This window comes from Diabrotica virgifera, chromosome 7 (assembly GCF_917563875.1).
Source record: "Diabrotica virgifera virgifera chromosome 7, PGI_DIABVI_V3a".
NCBI classification, from domain to species: Eukaryota; Metazoa; Arthropoda; class Insecta; order Coleoptera; family Chrysomelidae; genus Diabrotica; species Diabrotica virgifera.
The window spans coordinates 226505094-226532528 of record NC_065449.1 but is presented as its reverse complement, the minus strand read 5'-3'; the positions used below and the strand labels follow the sequence as shown (position 1 = coordinate 226532528).

At 32.0% G+C, this 27435-nt stretch overlaps 2 protein-coding genes across 2 annotated transcripts in view; one reads left to right on the top strand and one right to left on the bottom strand.

Moving 5' to 3' along the window:
• Positions 1–8412: 8412 nt before the first annotated feature.
• LOC126888809 (THAP domain-containing protein 2-like) lies at positions 8413–9969 on the bottom strand. Its single transcript, XM_050657196.1, has 2 exons — positions 9939–9969; positions 8413–9043 (listed from the first exon to the last, which is right to left on the bottom strand). Exon 2 carries the CDS (start codon positions 9041–9043, stop codon positions 8723–8725), a length of 321 nt encoding a protein of 106 aa, XP_050513153.1. The 5' UTR covers positions 9939–9969; the 3' UTR covers positions 8413–8722.
• Positions 9970–12505: 2536 nt separating this feature from the next.
• The window catches only part of LOC114348849 (lysosomal aspartic protease), a 53967-nt gene continuing 39037 nt past the window's right edge, over positions 12506–27435 (top strand). The window contains exons 1-3 of the mRNA XM_028299328.2: positions 12506–12735; positions 22281–22416; positions 22474–22597. Of these exons, the coding sequence (XP_028155129.1) occupies positions 12671–12735; positions 22281–22416; positions 22474–22597 (325 nt within the window). The 5' untranslated portion in view covers positions 12506–12670. The remainder of the gene's footprint in view (positions 12736–22280; positions 22417–22473; positions 22598–27435) is intronic.

Genomic DNA, 27435 nt, shown 5'->3' with positions numbered 1-27435 from the left:
ACGTAGGTCAAAATTTTTGACATAAGAGAACTGTCAAAACATTAGAATGTGACTTTTCATTATTGCCATGTTTTTATAAAAGTCACATTCTAATGTTTTGACAGTTCTCTTACGTCAAAAATTGTGACCTACGTAATAACGTTTTTGTAGTAAAAATACTATATTTAACTGACAGTGCTCACACCATTGACTGAATAAAAAAATCTTTATTATTAATCCTTTCTCCGCAACTGAGGGTATCTTATCAACTGTATTGTTTTTAAACAATAGATGATAAAATAAAAATATTGACAGTTCAAAAATGTGAACATTATTGCAATGTGTGTGGCCTAAGTTTGGGCTGAAAACTAAAATGTATTACATTTTTAAAAAATTTTGGAATATGTAGACCAATTTTAACAGTTATTTCCAATACAGATTTCAATCCTCTACAAATAGTTTCTAATGTCTTTTGATGTACAATAATTATTAGGGAAGTTGGAATTCAACAGTTCAGGATTTTACATTAAGTTAATGCAAAATTTTGACGCATGTCAAAATTCTCAATGTGTTTTAATTGTATTCATTTTTTTCGAATCCTGAGAAAACTAATAAATATTTTTGAAAAATTTAAACTCAGAATGAAAGACTACATTATTACCGAGGGCTGAAAGTCCCTGAAAACTTCTATAATGTTTATTTTAATAAGTTACAGGGCTGAAAATAAAAGAGAAGTGTGATATTTAATTTCAAATATTTCATTCAATAGAATCTGCTTGTTTTTGCGCCCTCGGTAATAATGTAATCTTGCTTCCTGCGTTTAAAGTTTTCTAAAATACTTGGTTTTCTCAGGATTCGAAAAAAATCATATTACGGTTCAAATGACAGTAAACTCTCGTGACGTAATCTCACCCTTAATGTTCATTGGTTAGTCGATTTAGGCAACCGTAGTAATGTCTAAGAACCGTGGGGTAAACTTGCCGGAGGTTGGACCAATTACAAATCCGCTTTACGGCGCGGTAAATTTGAATTACTCCTCCTGGTTTACCTAAAAACAGACCATATAGTTATAAACTATGTCTCGAAGACGTTTAGATATTCCCCAAATGCATCAGATTGTGAGGTGGATCAACGAAGGGTTAACGCAACGTGAAGTGGCTCAACGTTTGGGGTTTTCACAAAGTGTTGTCAATAGAGCTTGGAATCGTCATATACATATTGTTATGATCTGCTTCTTATTAATTTTATATTAATTATTATTTATTTGATTAATTATTTAATTGTCGCAAATCATACATAAAAAATGAATAAAAAATCTCAGGGTGCCTTTTTATACTATTAAAAAAAATCTAAATTATCTCACGTTATACTTATCTTCTCTCGTGGGTTCAGTATCTCTTAGTTGATCCTAATCGGATAAAATAGGGAAAAGAAATAAAGCAAAATATTAAAATAAAAATACAGAATTGTCTTTTATTTATCAAAATCAATACTCTAAAATCTATCGAATCTAAAACCTGTGGACACAGATGTCCGAATGAAATTTTTACCACTTAAATTTATTATAGTTAAAAAAAACAATTTATCGGTTTGTTCCCGATGACTTTGGTAAAACAAACTAAACAAAACAAATTTATGTATTCGCAAGATTAGCTATACTTTTAGAAATATTGGAATTTTAATTCATATGCTTTTTACTCAAAATTTTAGTTTCCGAACATAAAAATATCTTTCACATAAGTTGACTGACCTTTTTCTTCACTCACTCTGATGTCTTCTCGTGACCCAAAAACAGCTCTCCTTCGTTGACTATGTTAAAGGCTACTCATCAAAGCCCTCTCCGTTCTCCAGCTTCAAAACTATCAGCATACCAGCACCAATTCTCCAACAAGCCGGGCCTCTTTTGACACGTACTCGATTCAAACAAAACTCCAAAAATTCTCTGCTCTCCTTCTCACAATAATACAGAATCAAAGAGGTATTTCGTCTCAATTTGATCTGTCTCTCGTTCCACTTTTCAACACTGTTCTCCACTATCAAACAGCCACTGGTGTCTGCTAACTATCTATCCACGAAAACGTCGAACCGCTCCTCAGCGATGCCAAAAACATAATGACTTCTTTTTCAAACTCTCTCAATCATTCAAACCACTTTTCCCCTTCCAACTTGCCAAGAATCAGAAACAATCTTTTCCATTCGACAAAAAACAGTCATTTTCAAAATTATTCCGACCATCCTTAATTACTTTCGGGGAAACTCTACAACATTTACTCGGGTTGAAACAAATATTAAAATTCCAAACTTTCTCTTAAACCACTCTTCTCGAAATTGATAATTACCATCTACCTGTGGATTCTATAGTTCCCGTAATACAATCTTTTTCATTTTAAAACTAAATACATCGTCCTTTTCACTTTAATTATTCACAAAAGTCTTTAATGGTTCATCGGAAAGCTCATTAAAAGAGAAATCTACTTACATCCAAACTAAATTCTAATAAATATTTACAGCTCAATATACAGGGTGTATCAAATTTATGTGCCCGCGTTATTTAAAAAAAAATTTAATTTAATTTTCATTTTGCTTTTGATTGATAAATTGAAAACACAATAATATATTCATGGTAGAGGGACGACAACGGAGTAGCAAACCGGTTGATGACCGTTATTAGTATGGTATAACTAGATCCAAACCCAGACATCCAAAGTGAAAGTTATCCTCCAACACCAAATTGTTCTATATGGTCCACATAATGTTCAGAAAAAAGTCACACAGTTCTATACAAAAATGTTCTACATTAAATTTGAAACAAAAAAGGCCCTATGCATAATCATTCTAAAAATGAACGGTTCCAAAGTTACGGAGGTAGTATAGTATAATTGTTCCAAAAAGGTCCTAACCCAGACATTAAAAGTAAAAGTTTTCCTCCAACACCAAATTGTTCTATATGGTCCAGATATTGTTCAGTAAAAAGTTACACCATTTTGAGCGTCCGGTTTGGGGGGAGATGGGGGAGAAATCGGTAAATTAGTAGTTTTTTTTATATTTTTCGTCAATATTTCTAAAAATATGCTTTAGCGTAAACAGTGTTCTATACAAAAATGTTCTTCATCAAATTTAAAACCAAAAAGGTCCTATACATAATTGTTATAAAATCAACGATTCCAGAGCTACGGAGGGTGTAAAGTCTGTAAAGTGGAGGTTTTCGATACTTTTTATATGTCTTGGGCAATTTATAATGTTTTTACTGATTGAAAGAAATTTTCCTTAACAGGATTAGCTATTTCAGTGGCCGATGGTATGTTAGTGATAAGCCCTTGAAGAAACGTCAACCTCACCACCCAAAATCATCATTAATTACCAAAAAAATATAAACAGTATCGAAAACCTCCACATTTCACCCTCCGTAACTCTGGAACCGTTGATTTTATAACAATTATGGATAGGACCATTTTTGTTTTAAATTTTATGTAGAACGTTTTTGTATAGAACATTGTTTACACTTAAACATATTTTTAGAAATTTTGACGAAAAACGTAAAGAAACTACTAATTTACCGACTTCTCCACCATGTCCCCCCCCCCCCACCCAAACCGGACGCTCAAAATGGTGTAACTTTTTACTGAACAATATGTGGACAATATAGAACAATTTGGTGTTGGAGGAAAACTTTTACTTTGGATGTCTGGGTTAGGCCTTTTTTGGACCAAATTATACTATACTACCTCCTTAACTTTGGAACCGTTCATTTTAGAAGGATTTTGTATAGGGCCTTTTTTATTTCCAATTTAATGTAGAACATTTTTGTATAGAAGGTTGTTCATGCTAAACCTCATTGTTTTAGAAATATTGAGGAAAAATGTAAAAAACTACGAATTCACTGACTTATCCCCCCCCCCCCCAAACCCGACGCTCAAAAAGGTGTGACTTTTTTCTGAACAATATATGGACCAATATATGAACAATTTGGTGTTGGAGGATAACTTTCACTTTGGATGTCTGGGTTATGTCATTTTTTTAATCAATTCTATCATACTATGTATGCGAATTATTGTTAGACGGAACCCAACATACTGCTTCTCGCATCAACAGAACATTGCTTAACGCCTCTGGAAGAATAATTTCAAACCAATCCGTTAGAAGAAGGTTGCATATACCTGGTTTAAGAGCAAGAAGACGTTCATCTCATCCAGTACTAACCAGGGAACATCGCAGATTGAGAAGACTATGGGCTGAAGAACATCGCAAATGTACAATCAACGAATGGAGAAACCGTTTATTTACAGACCAGTCTAGATTTCGTATAAAAAATAATTCCGATAGTCGCATTTTGGTTTGGAGGCAACAATGAGAGACATATAATGAACACGATAGGGTGTCTACAACTGCTTTGGGTAGGCTCTATTTACGTTTGGGTGGTATTTGTTTTGATGGCCGCACGGACGGTTCTGACAAAAGCTACGACGATGGTTCAGAGATATACACTCGAACAAACTTACATGGAATCACTATGTATTTGAAACCTGCAGCTTTTGGAACCTATAGGTGTAAATATTTTAGTTATAACGATAAGAAGAAGAGCTGCCGTGCGCAAGGACTATCGAAGGTGGAAGTTACGGGATCCCGAGTTAACTCGGCAGCACAATATTGATCACGTAAATTGATGTCTTCAACATCAAAACTGTAGGGCTTTTCAACAACAGTCATTTGTTTCGAGCTTCTGTCATGTGTTGTATAATCTGTATATATGTATAATACTCGTATATAGTAGAGGAAATGAAGCTGAAAAAATGACAAAACCTCGCAATTTGTTCGTTCAGCATCGATTTGTACAAAAATTTGGGATTAGACTCATTTTACCCTCTAGTTCATTTTCTATATTGAGCCGTTGTACGCTTTTGGTTTTTTAAGGGTGAAAACCACCCCTAATTGTAAAAAATTATAAAATAACATTTTAAACTTTAATGTTGTCAACACTTGGTTCTTATTAGTTACATAATGATTGTTTTATGCTTTAAGGTATACTATCATAATATTTCAACCCTTAAGACCAACCTTGTTGGAGCTATATATAAAAAATTTACTTATCCTAAAAGAATAATTTCTCCGTGCATGGATTTACATAAAAATTTGGGATTAGAATTATCTCACCCTGTACTTCATATTCTATATCATGCTTAAGGGCGTTGATTATTTTTAGGGGGTGTAAACTACCCCTTATTGTCAAAAATTATATAAAAACATTGTAAACTTTAATATGGGTAAAATTTGGATTTGATTGGTTAAATAAGGATTGTTTTATACTATAGAATATAATATCATAATATTTCAACCCTTAAAAACTACCCTTAATGACATTACAGTTTTTATAAGTAGATATTTTAAATAGATCTATACAGAAAAAAAGTAGAATTAAAGAATTACAAAAACATTTATTTACACAAAAATACGAATTTACAAATATGTACAAATACAAATACAAATAGTTTTTTAGTCATCTGCCAGTATACGAACCGGTTCTGTGGTATTATACATACATTGACATTAATTGACAATTATCCATAAGCGGACTATCCGAATTTTTCGAAAAAAAAATTCGTTTTATAAACATAGCTCCTTCATTTTTGGCGATAAAAAGTTTTTTCAAAAATAACTTTGTAGGATTTTTGAAGAGTTATAAGACTGTGTAAACTAAATTCCGTTTTTAATCCCTTAGTTTTTAATTAGGGTGGGTTTAAAGGGCTCGAATAAGGTGGTGTTTGCTCGTAAATAGAGGTTTTAAACAGCTATATCTCGCTAACTGTTTAATGTAATGAAAATCCAACAAGGGAATTTTAGTTATTAAAAAAGCTACAATATAGTAATCTATCATTTTTTTCGTATCTCCAGTATTTTCGGAGATATTTTGAAGTAAAAGGTGAAAGATGGGAAATTCCAAAAAATTAATTTTTCTTTAAACTACAATTTTTATAAAATTAGGTCTTTTAAATAGGTCAAACGTCTTGGGTGTATTGATAATACAAATATAAAAGGAATTACAGAAAGTTGAAGACCAATTTTAAATTAGGAGTGTAGTTAGGGGGTTGTTTTCACTGATTTTTTCATAGAGAAAAGCAGGTACCGACCTTTTTTTGATCATAAGTCGCTTAATTTTCAGGCTAGAAACTTTTTATTATTATTTTTTGAAAGGCCTAACTATATACTTGAAAAAAGAATATTTAAGTTTTCCTCGAAAAATGCAAAGTTTGTCCGTTATTTTACTTTGAATATTTCAAATTATGCATTTGACGAAAATAGCTAACTTTTAACATGCCGTATCTCGGTTAGTATTGGTCTTAAAGATATTTCAGAAAAATAATTTGATTGGTGTTACTAAAAGATACAATTTTGATATCTACAGTTTTTTTGATTAAATGCATATTTTTCGAGATATTCTCAAAAAACCCTCTAAAAAATTCGATTTTTTCATCTAAAAACTGTTACTTTCAAGCGCGAATAACTCGAAAAATATTAGTTTTATGAAGAAAATGTAAAAAACATTTTTTTCTTAGAATCACTTTTTTCATCGATTTCTTTGTTAAAATGTAATAAAAAATTACCGCCCCCGAGATGGGGTGGCAACCACCCCCAAGGTTTTAGCGTACAGCGGCTTAATATAGAAAATGATCCTTGGACTATTCCCTACCTTCTGTGAAAATTTCGAGTAAATCCATGTTGGACGAAAAAATTGGGAGCCAAATTGTTTCATTTCCTCGACTAATACATAGATTATACAACATATTATGACAGAAGCTCGAAACAAATGACAATCGATGAAAAGCCCTATTGGAAAAGTGTGCTATTTCAAACGAAAGTAGGATGTGTAAAATCAGATGATTAACGAATTCGTTTACTTAGAGGGCGAGGTAGACAAGCAAGAACGGAAACTGCCAGATTTGTTCATAAATATAAAAGAAGAACAGTCATGTTCTGGGGAGGAATTATGATCGGTAAAAAAATCCTTTAATTTTCATCCAACTAACTTTAATAGTTCGCAGGTATGTTGATTTGGTTCTATAACCCGTAGTTAGGCTCCTGAAAGATGTGATGAAAGAAAATTTAATTTAGTATTAATTCGCTTAAAATAATAAAAATTATCATATGATTCCATGTAAGTTTGGTTTAGTGGTAGATAAATGGTTGTAAGTTTTGACCTTGCAGACGACAATGTCCGTCCCAAGTGTGTATATTGAGAATGAAAGATTACAGCATCACGGTATTGATAGAACGGAGTGGCCTGCTCGATAACCAGATATGAACTCCATAGAACTTCTGGGCCGCTATAACACGACAACTAAATGTGTTAGATAATCGTGTAAATACGCTTCAACGGTTAAGTGAAGCTGTGAAACACATATAGACCACTTTGGATAAATTTTTTTTTGTTTTTTTGAATGCATTAATTGATAATATGCCTAATCTTCTTCTTCTTCTTCTTCTTCAGGTGCCATCTCCGCTACGGAGGTTAGCAATCATTATAGCTATTTTAATTTTTGAGACGGTAGCTCTAAATAGTTGTTTTGAGCTGCATCCAAACCATTCTCTCAGGTTCTTCAGCCATGAAATTCGTCTTCTTCCGATGCTTCTTCTGTCATCTATATTTCCTTGCATTATGCGTCGCAGGATGCCATACTTCTCGCCCCGCATCACATGTCCGAGATACTGTAACTTTCTTTCTTTAATTGTAAGTTCAACTTCCTTCTCTTTACCTGTTCTTCTCAGTACTTCATTGTTTGTAACTCTATCTATACCCAGAAAACTAACATAAGTAATTCTTCTATAGGTCCACATTTCAAAGGCGTTAAGTCGTCTCATTGTCTCTACCTACATGCCTAATAAAGAAGTTTAATTCATTCAAGAGGAGTTCCAACAAAATATTAGAATTTTGTATTTAAGTTTTGTAAACCCTATTCCACGAACATACGCCTGTTTTGGATTACTTCGACAACGAATATTTTACTGTGCAAAATAAGAAGAACGAAAGTAAATTGCAAATTACATTGTTGTTTATTGGAATAATTATTAGGGCCATTTACTTTCGTACTTCTTATGTTGCACAGTAGCATAGCCACCTTTACTTTACAAGCCATGAAGAGAAAAAGGCAACATCGCAATTGATGACGTGCGTAGTCCGACTTTCGGACTACCGCTTTTGAAAACACAATTTTAAAGTAGAAATTCTGGTAAAATTTATAGTATTTTTTGAGTCGAACAAGAAAATATTATTAATTAGAAGTTTGTACAAAATAAAATTAAAAGTACTTCCTTGTAAGTAACGTTTATTATACAAAAGAAAACCAATAACAAGAATATACATGGGATTAATTTTTTTCGAATCCTAAGAAAACTAATGAGTATTTTTCAAAAATTTAAACGCAGAATGAAAGATTACGTTAGGACCGAGGGCCGAAAGTCCCTGAAAACTTCTATGTTTATTTTAATAAGTTACAGGGGCGAAAAATTAAGAAAATTTAGTGTGATTTTTAGTTTCAAATATGTCATTCAAAAACAACCTTTCATTCATTCTAAGGGACTTTCGGCCCTCGGTAATAAAGTAATCTTTCATTCAGCGTTTAAATTTTTCAAAAATACTTATTAGTTTTCTCAGAATTCGAAAAAAATGATTGCATTTAAAATACACTGAAAATTTTGACAGGCGTCAAAATTTTGCATTTTGTTCCTTTCCCTTTAAAGTTTTTCGCACTTATTTAGAAACATCCTGAATTGGAAAAATGCGAGGAACTGCAGAAGGTTTTAACTTAGGATTCGTTAATTTCTCTACATGTTTGTTGCCTTCCTTATCTACCCATTCTCTAACTCTCTCGATGTCATCAGAATAAAAATGTTTGGCACATACTACCGCTGATGTTCCAATAACAAAATTTTTCCTGTGGATACACTGTAACCAAAGTTCTCGCAGCTTTGGATCCTTTGGAAATAAAAAAGTGCTTTCTGGTTGTTCATTCTTTTTAAGACTGCTATCGTAATTGCTTTTGCACTCTGGCACACAGCAACGGCTTGGCATCTACAAAAACAAAAATTATAAGTAGGTATGCCGTATGTAAAATACCAAACTTAAAGAAATTTATATAAACTTGCGTGCATAGAAATCAGCCCACTCAAAAATTTGGTCATTTTTGATGTCTCGTATTTGCCGAACCTGTTGGCCGATTTAAATTGATTTTTTAATATGTTATAGCCTGATTCTTTAACAATACCCCTGTAATAATATTGTTGCTAAATAAGTAAATTTTCATTGTATATATACCGGGTGTACGAATTAAACTGTCTTTTTTTTCTCAAAGTTCGCATCACCCTATGGAATATTCATTCTAAGGGACTTTCGGCCCTCGGTGATAAAGTAATCTTTCATTCTGCGTTTAAATTTTTCAAAAATACTTATTAGATTTTTCAAGATTCGAAAAAAATGATTACATTTAAAATACATTGAAAATTTTGACAGGGGTCAAAATTTTGCATTTTGTTACTTTCCCTTTAAAGTTTGTCGCACTTATTTAGAAACACCCTGTATTGATAAAAGACATTATCTAGTTGTTAAAGTAGCTAACTTTTTTTTATTATCCAACATAAACGAATGAATAAAAAACAGAATGTTAAGAAAACCTGAGGCTATAGTTGAGTTTTAATTTCACTATTTTATAAATGCCCGTTATACAATAAAAAATTAACTGCTTAGCAACAATATTATTACAGCGGTATTGTTAAAGAATCATGCAGACTATAACATATTAAAAAAATCACTTGAATCGGCCAACAGGTTTAGTAAATATAAGACATCAAAAATGACAAAAATTTTAAGTGGACGCATTTCTATATGCACGTAAGTTTATATAAAAATATATTATACTATAAAATATATTATATAAAAATATATTATATTGAACTAAAATCATACATACCTTTTAATATTCTTTATAATTTGGAGCACGATATATTGTAAAATGTTTGAGTTTTTCTGTTAATACAGTGAATATTATTTAAAAACATTTAAAAATAAATGAGAACTGTCAGAATTAACCGGTCTACGCTAAGATGTTGCCAAGTTTCAACTTCATGGCTTGTAAAGTAAAGGTGGCTATTGGCCATGAGCCGATGGGTAGAGGGGATTTGACAGCTTTCGCCAGCGCTGTTAGTGGCAGTTTTGTGCATTTATCTGATAAATTTAAATGACGCGCCATGGGTAGAGCAGAGGGGATTTGACGGTTTTGGCCAGTTTTGGCCAGCGCTGTTAGTGCAGCGTTGCCACATTTAGTAGATTTCTACTTTTTTGGTAGATTTTTGACACTTTTTAAAAAATTCTAGTAGGCAATATTTTTTAGTAGATTTTTGGTATATTTCAACATTTTCTTATGACAAAAATAAAATTTGCTTTTTAATAGTATTTACCCCATTTCTAAATTAATTTTTAGACATTTTGTTACAATTTCCCAATGTCATTACCGAAAATAAGATTCAGGGGTGGGATGATTCTGTGTACAATCGCTAACACCGCCGACCGCTTTCTACCAATGTCAATATATTTGAATTTTTAGTTTTAATTCAAATATTTTCTTGTTTTACTAAGTGTCACTTCAGCATCAACTAGCAAAACTAGAAAATAATTCAATTAAAGCTAAAAATTCAAATATTTTCACGACAATTGACATCGATAGAAAGCGAAGTGTAGATATCTACAGTGCACGGAATCTAGCCCCAGGACGTAGATGATGAATATTAAACAGAAATGAAACTGGATTCTGGTGTAACAAACTTGCAGATTTCAAGTAGCAGTGCAATCAGTACCTATTTCAGGTGTTATTGAAGAGTTCTGGTATTCGGTGGTCGGTGAGCCTGTTAGAAGCTAACGATGGAAAACTAAAATATCTGAGGCCCGGTCTTTTCACCTCCGAATAAAAGTTATTCGGAGGTTTATTTGACAGATTTACATGTAATCTTCCGGATAAACTTCCTAATAAATATTTATTCGGAGGTGAAAACACCGGGCCTAATTATAATATATGTAACTTTGCAAAACAACAAATGTTGTGTTTGCGTGTTTCTAATGTAAAATGCGAAATAATTGTTTGAAGAATATGATCCAGACATGCAGATGTTAAAATCAGTGGATGACAAAATATTATATACAAATATTAAATATAAAACTGATAAAAATTAATAATAGTTGGTCATTTTTGTTCCCCAGTTAAAATATAAAAAAGTTTGGTTTTTGTTTAGTCATATTAATTTCTAGTTAAACTCCCTCTGTGGCTCAGTGGTAAGAGCGCCTACCTTTGGATCGAAAGGACCGAATGGTCGTGAGTTCGAATCTCACCAGGGTAGAGAATTTTTCGTTTATTATAAATTAATAAATGAAAATAGTTTCTATCCTTGTGGGATCGGTACCCACCGGAGGGACCGCAGACGTTCGGATACAATTAGCGTCTCTGCAAAGACAATGACATCGACTTTGCAAAGTAACAAGACACTTACTCAACACACACACTACACATAACACTAGCTACCTAATTGGTAAAATCCATTGTACCATCACCATGCCAATGCCCATCAGTTGTCGAGGCATTAGCTAAATAAAAAAAATTTCTAGTTAGTCAGCTGTTATTTTTATTATAAAAAGTCCTAAATTATATACAAATATATTAATAAAGTTGTATAGTATATTTTAGTTTTTGATAAGTAGATTTTAGTAAGCTAAACTTACAGTAGATTTTCTAAATAAAATGTGGCAAAACTGTGTTAGTGGCAGTTGGCAGTTTTGTTTTGTGCATTTGATAAACTTCATAAACTGAAATGGCGGATAATATGGATTTTTCAAAAAAGAAAACAAGATATTGCAGCTGTTGTATTGATTCATATAAAAATACTGAATATAACAGTACTGGATGCATTTATTATATTCGGAAACATTGCGTACATGTCCTGCATCAACTAAATCCTTTCCTTTTTTATATTAAATATTATAAATATATAAACTTATATATTAAATATTAAAATGATAATGAATAAAATTAAAAAAACATAATTAATTTTACTATTAATTCTGTGTATTCATTTAGTAATCAGGTTACAATAATATTTCAGTTCATAATTTGTGTCTTTCTAGATAAGTATCTATTTTTCTCGTTTTGTATATTTCACATACATAAATTTTATCAGAAAAGTATAAGTTTCAAACCGCGAGATAGCGCTACCCTCGAAACTCACAGCCAATGACAGTAGAAGTAATCCAAAACAGGCGTTCAGGCGTATGTTCGTGGAATGGCCCATAGACCAATTATCTCGTTATTCTGGATATTTCAATAAATTGTTTTTCTTGTTAAAATATTTAATTTTGGCTTGCGATTATTTATGTATCAAAGAATATATATTTTTTTTCTAACTATAACCAGTAAAAAAATACTACAACCTCAATAAACTTTTAAAATATTTGAAATAATAATTATTATAATCCTTATCAATTGTTGAGCAGTGTAATTTATGCGACCGGCTTTGATGATGAATTGAAGATTGAATTGCATTTGTCTATTTGTCAAGTCACTGTCTTTGGCGGAGTGGTTTATTTGTGTGGTAAGAATAAGAATAGAAGGGAATTTAAGTTACCGGTTTATTAGCAGAAATACAAAGAAAAGTAAAAATGCGGAATTATCTGCTTTTATTCTTTATATGCAGTATTTATACAGTTAATTGCGATTTTGTGCGGTAAGTATTATTTTACCTATTCTATTTAATTATAAATAAATGTTCTTAAAATCGGTAATGTTTTTATGTATTTTTTTCTTCTGGTATTTATTTAACGATTTCACATATTTTATTGTAAGTACTTTTCTACTACTGTTTACTGAGTATTTTATCCATTTTCAACAATTTATTGATGTAAGGTGATCGATATTAAAAACTAATATTAAATTACCATTCATAATGTGCCTGATCAAATTATCTTTTTTGCCCAGTCAATAAAAAATACAAAATATTTCAGATTTAGTTATACATTATACGTTTTCTATTAATAATATAAATAATAAAACAGAAATGGGTTCTATTTTTTTACCAGGAGTATTTTTTGGCAAAATTTTCATATTTAAAAAATATTTTCAAAGGCACATATCCATTACGTTGGTGCTCTGTGTAACTGCTCCAATGGATACGGCATGCACTCCTCTACATATAAACCGCCACCGATTGGTGGCGCACCAACGTATCGTATCCACTATGTGGAGCAGCTACACAGAGCACCAACGTAATGGATCATCATCATCAAGGCATTCCTAGCGGAGTGATTACCGCCCTCTTTGGGCTCTTCCGATTCGTTTGTCGCAGTGAATCAATCCGCGTTAACATTTCAGTTTTACAATTGGTTGTGTGGCTTGGTATGTTCTACAATTTTTCTCCAGTCGTTCCTGTTTTTGCTTATGGTTACCCATTCTCTGACTCCATTTTCTTTAGGTCAACGTAATGGATATGTGCCTTAATAATTTGAATATCCTTAGTTGCTCTGCATATTTTTTGTAACTGGCAGTACTACTGAACGTAATGAAACTTTGTTTAACTTTCTCCTCTTCAAGGTAGGTTTAATTCATTTTTTTGTTGTTGTGGATGCATAGGAATCATAGGATTGGGATGAGCAAACTTTATTTGCTAGGTGGAGTAGCAAAAACTGCCAGGGGAGCATGAAGTCTGAAGGTGGTGTAGCTAAGGGTACACGACAATTAGACTGAAACCATTAGACCAAAAGCAGTAGACCAAAAAGCACTTTACCGAAATGGTACATAAATTAAAAAATATTGCAGTAAATTATGCTAATATTTTTATATCTGTCTTTTTGTTTATTGTGTTTTTTTGTATTATTCTATATTACTTATAGACTGTGTACAGTACAGTCTGATATGAAAAATTTTTATCCATTAAACAAATTAGTGAAGGTAAAAATCTGTCGGTCTCCTGCTTTTTTGTCTCCTACTGTTCGGTCTAGTGAGGTTTCAGTAAAGTGCTTTTCGGTCTAATGAGTTCGGTCTACTGCTTTCAGTCTAATGATTTCGGTCTCTTTACAGTAAACCGTAGCTAAATGTGAAGTATTTGGTGGATATAGAAAAGCCAACCAACCACAAGGATGTTACCAGCCAAACATAGGAAGGGCTCTTAATCATCATTTTTGGCTTATAACTTATAGGTATTATCTGCAATATCTTAGGGGAGTTTCTTCTATAGTTCGTCCCACCTTGACTTTGCAGTATAGGGAATATAGGCAATGCATTACTTATGAGAGTTTTTAGCGCGGTGATGCCGATTTTTTCAAAAAGAATTTGTAATCGAACATTAGAGAGATTAAATTAAAATTATTTTAGAAAGATAATCTATAATTTTAGGATTCGTATACGTTTAAGTTTATTTGATATACTTATTACGCATATGAATCCTAAAATTGTAGGTTGCCTTTCTAAAACAGTTTTAATTTAATCTCTCTAATGTTCGATTACAAATTCTTTTTGATAAAATCGGCATCACCGCGCAAAAAACTCTCATAAGGACTGCATTGCCTCTATTCCTTATACTGTAAAGTCAAGGTGAGACGAACTATAGGGTGTTGTAGTACTCATTAGGAAGTTCATTCCCAGCTAAATGCAAAAGATTGGCTGGAGGAAAGGAACTTTGTTCTTGGGATGTCTGGTTAATATGTGACCTAGACGGTGGCAAGGAGTTTTTAGGTTCTCTTTAGCTCTGATGTTGGAACTGTCTATGTTGCGTACAACATATCTTTTGCTGAGAGAATAAATTCTATCCTCTATAGTTGAGAAAGCAACTGTTTCCACCTTATTTTAGTTGAGAGTATATGTACACAATGATATAGTCAGGATTTTATTTCAGTCAATGTCCACTGGTTTAAGTTCACTTCTTAAATTTTTTTTTAATAATCACAAATATCTTTAGATAATTTATAAGCAATTCATTGTATTATTACTCCTGTCTTGGAGGCTTTGCAGCTTCAAAATGCAGAAGTATCAAGATGTATTAAAGCTCTGCCAATCAGGAATCATCTCGGATGCGTTTCATCAATTTTATAAGTGGTAACTGACCTCAAAGGACATTCAGTCCCGGATTAAGAATTTTGAGGCCCCTAGGCAACCCAGCCTATGCGGCCCCTTAAGAAACCTCCGCCTTCTCCCTCCAAAACCTTGGGTAACTCGTCCATCTCCGAGCGGTATTCCTAAGATATATTAGTGGCCGCTAAAACGTGTTGCTTGAAGCAATAAAACAAAGAAATAGTCCAGAAACTGTGTGTTTACATATATTACAAATTAAAACAAAAAATATTTTGAGTTTTCGAAGCCCTATACATAATCGTTGTGATGTATTAGCCTCTACAGGTTCCAATTTCCTTAAATACTATTTACAGTGGAGTGGGTAATGAGAGTCGTATGTCATATCAAAATGAGCAGCGATACTGCACAAAATACAAACTAATAAATATAATATATGACAATAATTATTATATGGCAACTTTTCTGAGTTTCATAGGAACAAAACTACTTACTTAAAATATCTTCAAATTCCAAATTTTCGAGCAAATCATTCTCAATAGCTATAATTGAGAGAAATGCTAGTCTATTTATTGCCATGGTCGAATGGTGACAGATTTTAATAATTTTTATTTTTGAAAATGATCGTTCGCCTGTTGCATTTGTAATAATTATTAGCGTAAGATAAATCTTAAAAGCTACTGACACGTTTGGAAACGTTGATTCAAGTTTGTTATGATAAGTAACCCAAAATTACTGTGAAGCAGTAATAAATTGTTTCCCCTCAAAGGCTTGAAGCTGGACAATAAAATATTTGAACTGCACTAGTTCATCTTCAATATCATCAGTATAGTTTTCATGTAGTTTTGAAGCACACTCCTTTATTTGAGTAACACTCAGTTTTGGAGAAACCAAATACTGAGTTCACTGATTCGTGCGCTGTCAATCAACGACTCAGCTCAGTAATTAGCTTATCCAAATTAACTCTTCTTCACCCTGTAGAAAAACTTCATTGGAATTAGCATGACTGCAGTTTAAGGTTCAGTGTCTTCTCTCTGTAGTGATTTACTGACAACGTGGATGCGTTCTAAAATCCCAAAACTCATTCATTAAGAATGTTTCTTTGTTTGACATTTCTTTCAACAAACACTTAGCCTCATGAGCTGTTTCAGCTTTCTGATTAGAGTCTTTAGCAAGAGTACGAAGAGCAGATTAGAAGGCGTTGTAACCTTTAGATAAAGCTCTTGTTCCATCAGCCCTTGTACTCCATTAGTGCTGCTTGTTCTTTTAAGGACTAGATCGTGGAGAATGGAATCTCTTAGTGGAATTTCATTTAAGCATTTGATCATAACTTCCCAACGGTAGGTAGAGGACGAAAAAAGGTCACGAACTGAACAAACCCAAAATAAGATATTGCTCCAACACAACTTTTAGCAGCACTCCATTTTCTTTCCTTTTTTTAATTAGCTTCGGTTTCTGATTCTTTAACTTCTTGAACTGGAAAAGAACTGTCGTTGCATGTTTTTTCATCTTCTTCAGTTACGGAAGCTATGTTTTCCTCAGATATTTATTGATTGTATCTATTGATTGCAGCTTCACTAGGTGTGAATTTCCGTGTGAAACGGAGTTTAAATAGGTTTTGGTTCTGCATTAGTTCTTGCTTAAGGATCTATGGTATTGTGCGATATTTGAATTATTCAACATCATATAATTTATAGTTTTTATTTAATTCTAATTAATATTTTTTTCGTTTTGGGCCTGCTAGGCCCCCAAGCAACTGCCTACTTTGCCTATTGGTTAATCCGGCACTGAAGGACATCGACGATAGTATACCTGAGCCGTGCGATTTAGGACAGTCATGTTGAAAATGACTTGGAAGGTGACTAAGTTTGTACAGCCAAAAGCAGACAAGTGCTACAAAAAAATGTTTTCCATACTTTTAAATTCTGAGTTCATTTTAACAATTTCTTACAAAGTTTTTCAATAGTTTTTCGTTTGCAATGTTATTAACTTAAATATTTTTCAGTCATTAAAAATTTCAGACGATTTTTTATTTCATATTAAGATTTAAAAAGTGGAGTTATCATGTTTTGGCATATACCTACATGTATTATAGGTACTTAGCATATTTATACAGGGTGTAACAAAAATACAGGTCATAAATTTAATCACATATTCTGGGACCCAAAATAGTACGATTCAACCTAACTTACCTTAGTATAAATGTGCACATAAAAAAAGTTACAGCCCTTTGAAGTTACAAAATAAAAATCGATTTTTTCCAATATATCGAAAACTATTAGAGATCTTTTATTAAAAATAGACATGTGGTATTCTTATGGTAGTAGTATCTTATGAAAAAATTATAGTGAAATTTGGACACCCCATAAAAATTTTATGGGGGTTTTGTTCCTTTAAACCCCCCCCCCCCCAGACTTTTGTGTACGTTCCAATTTAATTATTATTGTAGTACCATTAGCTAAACACAATATTTTAAAAACTTTTTTGCCTCTTAGTACTTTTTCCAAAAGTCAGTTTTTATCGAGATATTTTGAATATTTGTCAAATCCACCACATATTTGTATATGGCTAAGTACGATTATGGAGACTTGGTAATAATATGAACATTTATTTATGATTTACATTTTTAGGTATATTTTGAACCATATTAAAAAAGAAGTAATATCTCGATAAAAAGTGCCTTCTCGAAAAAATACAAAGAGGCAAAAAAGTTTTAAAAACACTGTGTTTAACTAATGGTACCGCAGTAAAAGTTTAATTGGAACGTACACAAACATTTGGGGGGTTTAAAGGAACAAAACCCCCATAAAATTTTTATGTGAACATATTAAAAAAGAAGCCGCAACTCGATAAAAACTGCCTTATCGAAAAAATACTAGGAGGCAAAAAAGTTATAGAAATATTGAATTTAACTAATGGTACCACAATAATAATTTAATTGGAACGTACACAAAAGTTTGGGGGGGTTTAAGGGAACAAAACCCCCATAAAATTTTTATTGAATGCACAAATTTCACTATAATTCTTTTTTAAGATGTTCCTGCCATAAGAATGCCACATGTCCATTTTCAATAAAGAATCTCTACTAGTTTTCGATATATTCGAAAAAATCGATTTTTATTTTGTAACTTCAAAGGGCTGTAACTTTTTTTATGTGCATATTTGTATTAAGGTAAATTAGGTTAATTCCAACTATTTTTGGTCTCAGAATATGTGATTTAATTTATGACCTGTATTTTCGTTACACCCTGTATAATATATACAAATCATTAAATATTTTATTAATATCTTATTTAAATTTTTCACATACCTATTTTGATAGTATTCACAAAAAAAATATAAATCAAAAATGCCAAAAGTCAATAATTTAGAACTGTTTGTCGGTTTATTGTGTACATAATAATTTGATATCAGATGAACTTTTAACTTTAATTTGAGTTATTTTTATTAGCAAATATCAGGCAATCAAAAAATTTGTTATTTATGTTTAGAAAGAGTTTAGAATGTCAATATTATGTATAAAATTTTAGATTTTTGTAATATTGAAGATCGATATAAATCTGAACTAAAAACATGTTCAGAATGGTACGGAAAGCAGCTGTCTCTTGGAAATACAAACATGAACTAATATCAGATTGGAAAAACCATAATAACGTTATTACATAGAATTGGGATATGGCGTATAGATTGCAATAATTACCGTACAGTAGTGTTGATATCCCACGCAAGCAAAGTACTTCAAACCATCATCAATGAAAGACTAAAATCAATTCTCGTACCACAAATTTCCCAAGAACAATACGGATTCCTCCCAGGTAGAGGAATTAGAGAACACATTCTTAATATTTGTCAAAAAAATAGAAAAATCCCGAGAGTTTTGTTTAGAAACATTCGCATTCTGAGTTGTATTCCCAAAGTTTTTGAGAGTCTTGTTTGTGACTATTTGTCAGCAAGTTTAAATGCTGTTTTATCGACCAGCAATTTGTATTTCTCTCCAGCCACTCCACTGAACTTAATTTATTGACTTTTACTGACTTCCTTGTGGAATCTCTTGAAGGTGGCTTACAGGTTCATGCTGTATACACAGACTTTACAAAGGCGTTTGACCGGGTAAATTACAAGATTTTAATCAATAAGTTGAGAGGTCTGGGTATCCAAGGTGAACTTTTAGAATGGTTGTTATCCTACCTATCTGAAAGAATACAAATAGTACGTGTTCACGGTTTTCAATCATTTGAAATTAAGGTACCTTCAGGAGTGCCACAAGGGTCACATCTTGGACCCCTTCTATTCAATATTTATGTTAATGATATTGCCTTCTGTTTCCACTTTGCTTTTTTCCTAATGTTTACTGATGATTTAAAATTATATTTGAAAATCGAGAATGATGTTGACTATCAAAAATTACAATCTGACTTCGTCAGACAGTGACAGGCTCTTAGGGCCGGTTGTTCGAACGTGAATCAACAATGATCACTATCAAATATTTAATTACTGTCACCAACTGTCAATGTCAACTTTGATTGGGTTGCTGAAAACATAATTGATTATAATTATGAGATTAGTTAATCAATTAACATAACAATTATTAACATAATTGATTAACTAATTTTATAATTGTAATCCATAATTATGTTTTCAGCAACCCAAACAATGTTGACATTGACAGTTGGTGACAGTAAGTAAATATTTGATAATGATCATTTTTGATTAGCGTACGAACAACCGGCCCTTAGGGCCGGTTGTTCGAACGCTAATCAAGAAGTTGATTATAATCAATCATTTATTGTAATCAATTTTCTTGATGGGAATCAAATCGCGACATGAAAAATACATGTAAAACACTAATCAGTTATTGATTGTAGGTAAAACAGTAATTAAAATATAGCTGCAGCTCTTAAATTATTAAAAATTGCTTATTATTATTATTGATTTGTAAGTAAAAACAAGAAATTAACATCAGACAGAGTTTAATTATGTTTTATTTTAAATTAAAACCAAAATAATAAAATAAATCAGTCAACATAACCTCAAAATGCGACATATGTCAGAAGTACGCTTAATCAAATATAATTGTAATTAAATATTTGATAATGATCATTTTTGATTAGCGTACGAACAACCGGCCCTTAGACAAACAACACTATAAAATATAACAAAGAAATAAAAACAACTACTTAGTGACGACTTAAATTTTCAAATTATTACCCATCATTTTTGATTCAAGCATTTACTCTTTCAAGAGTAGATTGAACAGCAGTCTTAATTTCTGCTCTCGAAATGCTTTGAATGGGGTTTCGTATTCTCTGGATCATTTTTTCTCGAGTAGGCCTAGCTGCAAAAACAAGGTCTTTAATCCGTCCCCATACCTGAATAAAAGTGAAATACCAAACCGTCCCCACACTAACCAGTTAAATCTGGTGATAGTCAGATAATTGGATCCTTTCTTTTCGATAATGCTATTATTATTGAACGCTATCTAATTTTTTTAAGGAATGAATTGCCCCTTCTTCTGGAAGATGTACCCCTAGTAGTTCGTAGGTCCATGTTGTTTCAACACGATAGTTCTCCCGCGCATTTTTCCAGAGTAGTAAGAGATTTTTTAGATGAGTCATTCGCTCATAGATGGATAGGACGTGGAAGCCTATTTTTTGGCTAGCCAGATCACCAGATATAACTGTTTTAGACTTTTATTTATGGGGGCGGATTAAATACCTTGTTTTTGCCACTAGGCCCACTACTCGAGAAAACATGATCCCAGAAAGTAGGAAACGCCATGCAAAGCATTGCGAGAGCGGAAATTGAGACTGCTGTTCAATATACTCTTAAAGAGTAAATACTTGCATCGAAAATTATGGGCCATAATTTGAACATAAGTCGTCACTAAGTAGTTGTTTTTATTTCTTTGTTATATTTTATAGTGTTGTTTGTCCTATTGTTGTTTTAATTAATACACGTTGACATCTAAAAAATGTTTGATTTTTCAACAGCACACTACCTTTCCTTAACTTCGTTTACCGGTGACAGTAACAGTTAGTTTAAAATTTACACGTTTGTTAAGATATCTCGAGATAAAAAAAGGTATCGACATGCGGTTTTCGCTATTCTGTTGCTAATTTGATCTAATTTTGTAATACAGGATTAAAAATGCATACTTGTATTTAATATGTTTAATGCTTTTAATATCTATCTCTGTATTAAAGAAAACTAGATTTCTGAAAATAATTAAATAACGCCTCCTAGCTGGCATATTACTTAATAGGCTGTTTCGAAATTATAACTCTTACATTGTCGAAAAAGAGCTGTTTTCAACAAGACCAAGTTTGCAAAATTCGATTTAGCAGAACCGGACTTACAGCCATTTTTTCATAACAAGGTTCCCACTCACCCCTACCTCTTATTTACAAAGGTAGACTTAAACTTGTGAAATCAAATATGCGCAGAATTTTATGAAGAATACGATGATCTGATTTCCAGTGCCCTTTCGTTAGGCAAATTTTGTAAAATTTTGATTTTTTAATTTTTGATATTCAATTACGGCCTCTAGCGGTGAACATACAATTATGAAAATAATTTCCAGGCTTTTCCCGAGACAACTTTTGTTATAAATATTTTTTTTCTCGAAGATCTACTATAAACGGTTCCTGAGATATGGCCGAGAGCCATTCTTATTGGGACACCCGGTACAATATTATTTGACCACCTTTAAAATAATATCATACTATTGTTGCACTATTGTCCTTTTCATGAGCATTTTTCAGTGCGTAACAAATGATAGGAAAAAGGGTAAGTCCGTGATAATACACATTTATGACATTTATTCTAACATGACATTTTAGTTAAATCTGACAGTTGTCACATTTTATTTTCAATTTGGAATAAAAACATATCAAATATGTTTCTTGCATTTATAAAATGGTATTTTCTTTGATTTGTATAGTCTTATAAATTATACAGATTATATTTGTAATATTATCTAATTAAAAAAAATATTTTTTTATTATGGCGCCATCTATCGACAACTAGAATAACTAGAATAAATGTTATAAATGTCACCGACGAAATGTAATCACCGACGTGCCTTTTTTTCTGTCACATACAATTTAATGCGTTAGAAAGAAATCGAAAAACTGTGACGCACTGAAAGATGATCATGAGAAAAAGAATACGACCTATGCTTTTCTATACAAATTTCTTTTTTTTTTCCAGAATTCCACTTCAGAAAATTCAAACTATAAGAAACTCACTAAGAGAGGTGGGAACCGAATTAACTCGTGTATCTGTGAAACAAACTTCAAACAAATACGGTGGACCAACTCCAGAACCGTTATCCAATTATTTAGATGTAAGTGCTAATAGTTTATATAAATGACGCAAACCTAGAGCAACATTTTGTTTTCAGGCACAATATTATGGTCCTATTAGCATTGGTAACCCACCACAGAATTTTAAAGTCGTTTTCGATACTGGATCATCTAATTTGTGGGTGCCATCGAAGAAATGTGGATTTACTAACATAGCATGCTGTAAGTATGCACCGTAAGCGCCGCGCTAGTAGACACACGGGTACCGTATTGCTAGGCTTGGGCTAATCTGGCCCGTTCTCTTCTATGACTTTGATCTCTGTTATGTCATGCGACTCTAATGAAACTATTCAAAATAATTGCTTTTTCATTCAAGAAATACATTAATTATACTCTGGGCTAATTAGCAAAATACAAGGAAAAGTTATTTACCAGCAATTTTATTGCTGGAATCGAATCTTATGATTGTATATACTAATAATATAGGTATGCAAAGTCCGCAGATAGTGTGTTACTTTTTTTATAAAAAAAAAGAATGTGTGTGTACTTTGTACGCACGTAAGAAGTTATACTTCTATTATATAATTTCAACGAAATAAATGTACTTAACAGTTACAATACAAAAAATTAACAATAATTACCAAAAATTAACCAAAACTTGACACTAACATGAACAATGCCAAATATAAAAAAAAAGAAAAAAAGTATGAATCGTCCGGGATTTGAACCCGCAATCACGCGATTTCTCGATCTCTGGTCCAATGCTCTACCAACCAGGCCATCAAGGCGCATGTTACTGACGTTTCAGATATACATAATTACACATCACGGTGACAAGTGAAATATAAAAATAAATGTTTTATTATTTTACGCCCAAGGAAGACAAATCCAAAGACACAAAATTATAATAAATAATACATTTACTAAAAAACACTAATATATTATTTTAATGGCTTATTTGCGCTGATACATAATTTGAAAGATTCGCAACTAAACGTCATACTGTCTGTGTGCGCATGCGCGCAGATTTATGAAAAATTTTACTCTCAATCGCGCCTAAAGAAGTATAACTTCAAAAATGGCGCCCGAAAATCGTGTCTTTTTCAATTTTTGCTCTATAACTCCAAAGATTTTAACTTTACACCAAAAACACCCAAATAAAAATTCACCGTAAATTCTGCATAGAGAAGTGTTTTTCCCGATTTACTTCTACGAAAATTTTCCCCGGAAAATGCGAGATTTTCCAACAAAATCTTTAATTTTCAACTAAAATTTTAGATAAGTGATTGTTTATCAGTAATTAAATAACTTGGTAATATAAAAGCTCTTTTCGTATAGATAATAATTCCAGAAGCCGATGGAAATTGAATGAACAGTTTAGCAACAATTAAATTGTTAATTAAAAATTTACGGCTGCTGTAATAACCACAATAATTATGATACATAAGAATAACTATGATTTTTGTATAAAAATGAACTTTAACTATCTAATGTACTTTACAGAATTGAAATTGGACTTCTTAAGCGGCCTCAGGAATACTTTAAAATTATAAACAATTTTTTGGCTTATAAATAATTAGAATATTTTGGGAAATATTCAATTAAATTAAATCATGAAAACGGTATTGGAAAAAAAGCATTAGGACGCTTCTTTTAAAAGAAAAAACGTTTACTTGTGATGAGTGGTTCCTGAGATACAACCGGTCAAATTTGACCGGCATTTACGGCAAAGATATAAACAATAGGATCATAATTTTCGAACCATCACTTTTTTAGTTTTGTCCTCTTTCTCGACACCAATTTTCATATCTTTAAAATACTCATAACATCTATTATTATAATAAAAACTATCGATATTTCGAATGAAAATTGACAAAAATAGCAAAATTTCAATCAAAAATTAGGTTGGAGAAAATGTAATCTCAAAGTTCAAAATCGGTATACGTTAAAAAAATGCATTTTCTCGGCTTCCCATGGAGCAATTTTCTTCATTCATTTTTTGTTCCCAAGTAACTCGAGTAGAGCCATCTAACTAACGTATTATTAAATGTCAAACTTGCTTTTGTTTTGTTATAATAGATTAGTTTATTTATAAGAAAAGAAAACTACATATTTTTTCCAGTTGCAGACTTTTTTAGGTAAACTTACTACAAGTGTACCTTTTACCGTTAAAAACACAAATATTCTCATTTGAAAGCTGTATAATTATTTAAATAATCTTTATTTAAACAAATTAAAAATTTTTGTTACAATCAATAAATTAATTTATTATAACAAAACAAAAGCAAGTTTGACATTTAATAATGCGTTAGTTATATGGCTCTACTCGAGTTACTTGGGAACAAAAAAATAATGAAGAAAATTGCTCCATGGAAAGCCGAGAAAATGCATTTTTTTTAGCGTAGGTATACCGATTTTGAACTTTGAGATTACATTTTCTCCAACCTAATTTTTGATTGGAATTTTGCTATTTTTGCCAATTTTCACTAGTAATATCCATAGTTTTTATTATAATAATATATGTTGAGTATTTTAAAGATATGAAAATTGGTGCGGAGAAAGAGGACAAAAATAAAGAGGTGATGGTTTGAAAATTATGATCCTATTGTTTATATCTTTGCCGTAAATGCCGGTCAACTTTGACCGGTTGTATCTCAGGAACCACTCATCACAATTAAAACATTTTTTCTTTTAAAAGAAGCGTCCTGCCACTATTTTTCCAATACCATTTTCATGATTTAATTTAATTGAATATTTCCCGAGATATTCTAATTGTTTGTAAGCCAAAAAATTATTTATAATTTTAAAATATTCCTGAAGCAGCTTACCCCAACAATATTACAATATTTTATAACTTTTACAACTTGTAACACAATGACAACTATAAACTTCAAATACAACTGTCCTATAAACTGTCAACTTTCTATGTTTATATTCAGTTTCTATACATTTTCTGACGTTCTAGACGTCACTACACATAAAAGTAAACAGTGCAACAAGTGAAGGACTGTATTAGCTCAATGTACCCGTGTGTCTAGTAGCGTGGTGGTTACTGTATAGATAGCTTTGTTACTCATCAATTTCAAAATTGATAGTTGAGACGTGAAATGATAATTCACGTTTATCTATGTAAACAATTTATTTAGTGTCTCGTACTGTTTTATTTTCGTTAAATATTCCGTTCGCCATAGGTATACGTAGACGATGGGAATCTTCATCAAACATTCTAGAAATACTACTCCATCACTCTGCTTTTAATTTTTAGAAGTATTAGTATTAGAAGTATTAATCATTTTTTGAACGGTTGAAATTGGTGTCCTAGTCAGAGTGGCAGTTTCTTCTATAGCTGTAGTTTTATTCATACACTCACCGGCACAAAATTCCGCCACCCAAAATTTTTGATCAAGTTTGACAATTTATAACTTTATTATTTGTGCTCCGATTTTCAAGGTTCTTGCACCAAATGTATTGATATCGTTTGGTATTATTCCGGTAACACAAAAATTTTGCTTGCTTGGCATTGTACAGGGGGAATGGAAGCTTTGTATTTTCTCCTAACTTTAAAAAATTCTGTGGATAAATGGAAGAACTGATTTTGTTTCATAGTCCTGTTATATTATTCCGGAGGCATCACTACAATTTTGTTTTTTGAATTATCCGAATATCTCTTTTCTTGTAATAGCTGTACCATTTTTTGTAAATAAAAACACTGATTGACTCATCATAAAATAGAGGTTGGATTGATAAGATTAGAATGGCCCACATGCAGCCCAGATCTCAATCCCATTGAACATTTATAGGATGAATTAAAAAAGCTATTCGCCGTCATCCTAGGCCTCTAGAAAATTTGGTACAGTTATGGCGCAGGTAGAGGAATATCGAGCTATTTATTCCCCAGGCCCTAGGCAAGGATAACACATCATTATTCGATGCCAATCAGATTGCGAGCAGTCTTTGCTGCAAGAGGTGGACATACCCGCTATAGAATTGTTTGGTTTTGTTGTTAATTTTAGTGCGTTTGATAGTTTTAATTAAATAAACCTTAAAAGCAGTGTTTTTATTGACAGCTCTTACAAGAAAAGAGATATTCGGATAATTCAAAAAACAAAACCTAAGTGATACCTTCAGGATAATATAAAAGGAGTATGAAACAAAATCAGCCCTCCAATTTTTCCACAGAATTTTTTAAAGATAGGAGAAAATACAACGCTTCCATTCACCCCCCTTATAATGCCATCTAAGCAAATTATTTAATAATAATTTACAGAATAATATAATCGACAACAATACATGTACCTACAAACTGATGCAAGAATCTTGAAAATCGGAGTACATTAATAAAGTTATAGATTGTCCAACTTAATCAAAAATTATGTCTCTTCTGAATTCTGAATGACAATTTTCAACTACGGGTTCAACAGGAGCTTCTTCTGTGTCATTGATATTACAATTCCACGGCAGCCACATTGTACCTATATTTCGCTAAATATCAAAACTTTTAACAACTTTTTCACTCAAAAACTGTTTTTCAATTAGTTGTTTTTTGTGTACGACATACGATATGCAACAGGTAAACTTACAGATTAATTGTAAAACATTAATTCCCTGAGACAGGGGCGTCATTTGATAGGGGGCAGGGGGGGCATTTGCCCCCCCTGACCCTGAAAATTACTGAAATTTACAAAAAAATAGATCAATTTTGTATTATGTTTGCATATAAATGTATTGTATATATAATGCTTGCCCCCCCCCTATCAAAATTTCAAATGACGCTCCTGCCCTGAGAACATCAAAAATAACCCTAATAGCAAGGTAGTGAAGACTATAAATTTTAAGAAGAGTACCAAGTTCAAATTCTTAAAATTTATAACCTTAAAAATTTGCAGAATTATTTAATTAGGGTGTAAGAGGCTACATCAGCTCGTCATCAAGACTAAAAATGCGTTCCAAGATTGCAGCTTTAATTTTGAATATATTGTTGAGATATTTGGCACACATATTCGTAATATAGTTAAGAATGGCGGTACAGAGCCAAATTTGAGAAATATGTTAGTATGTGG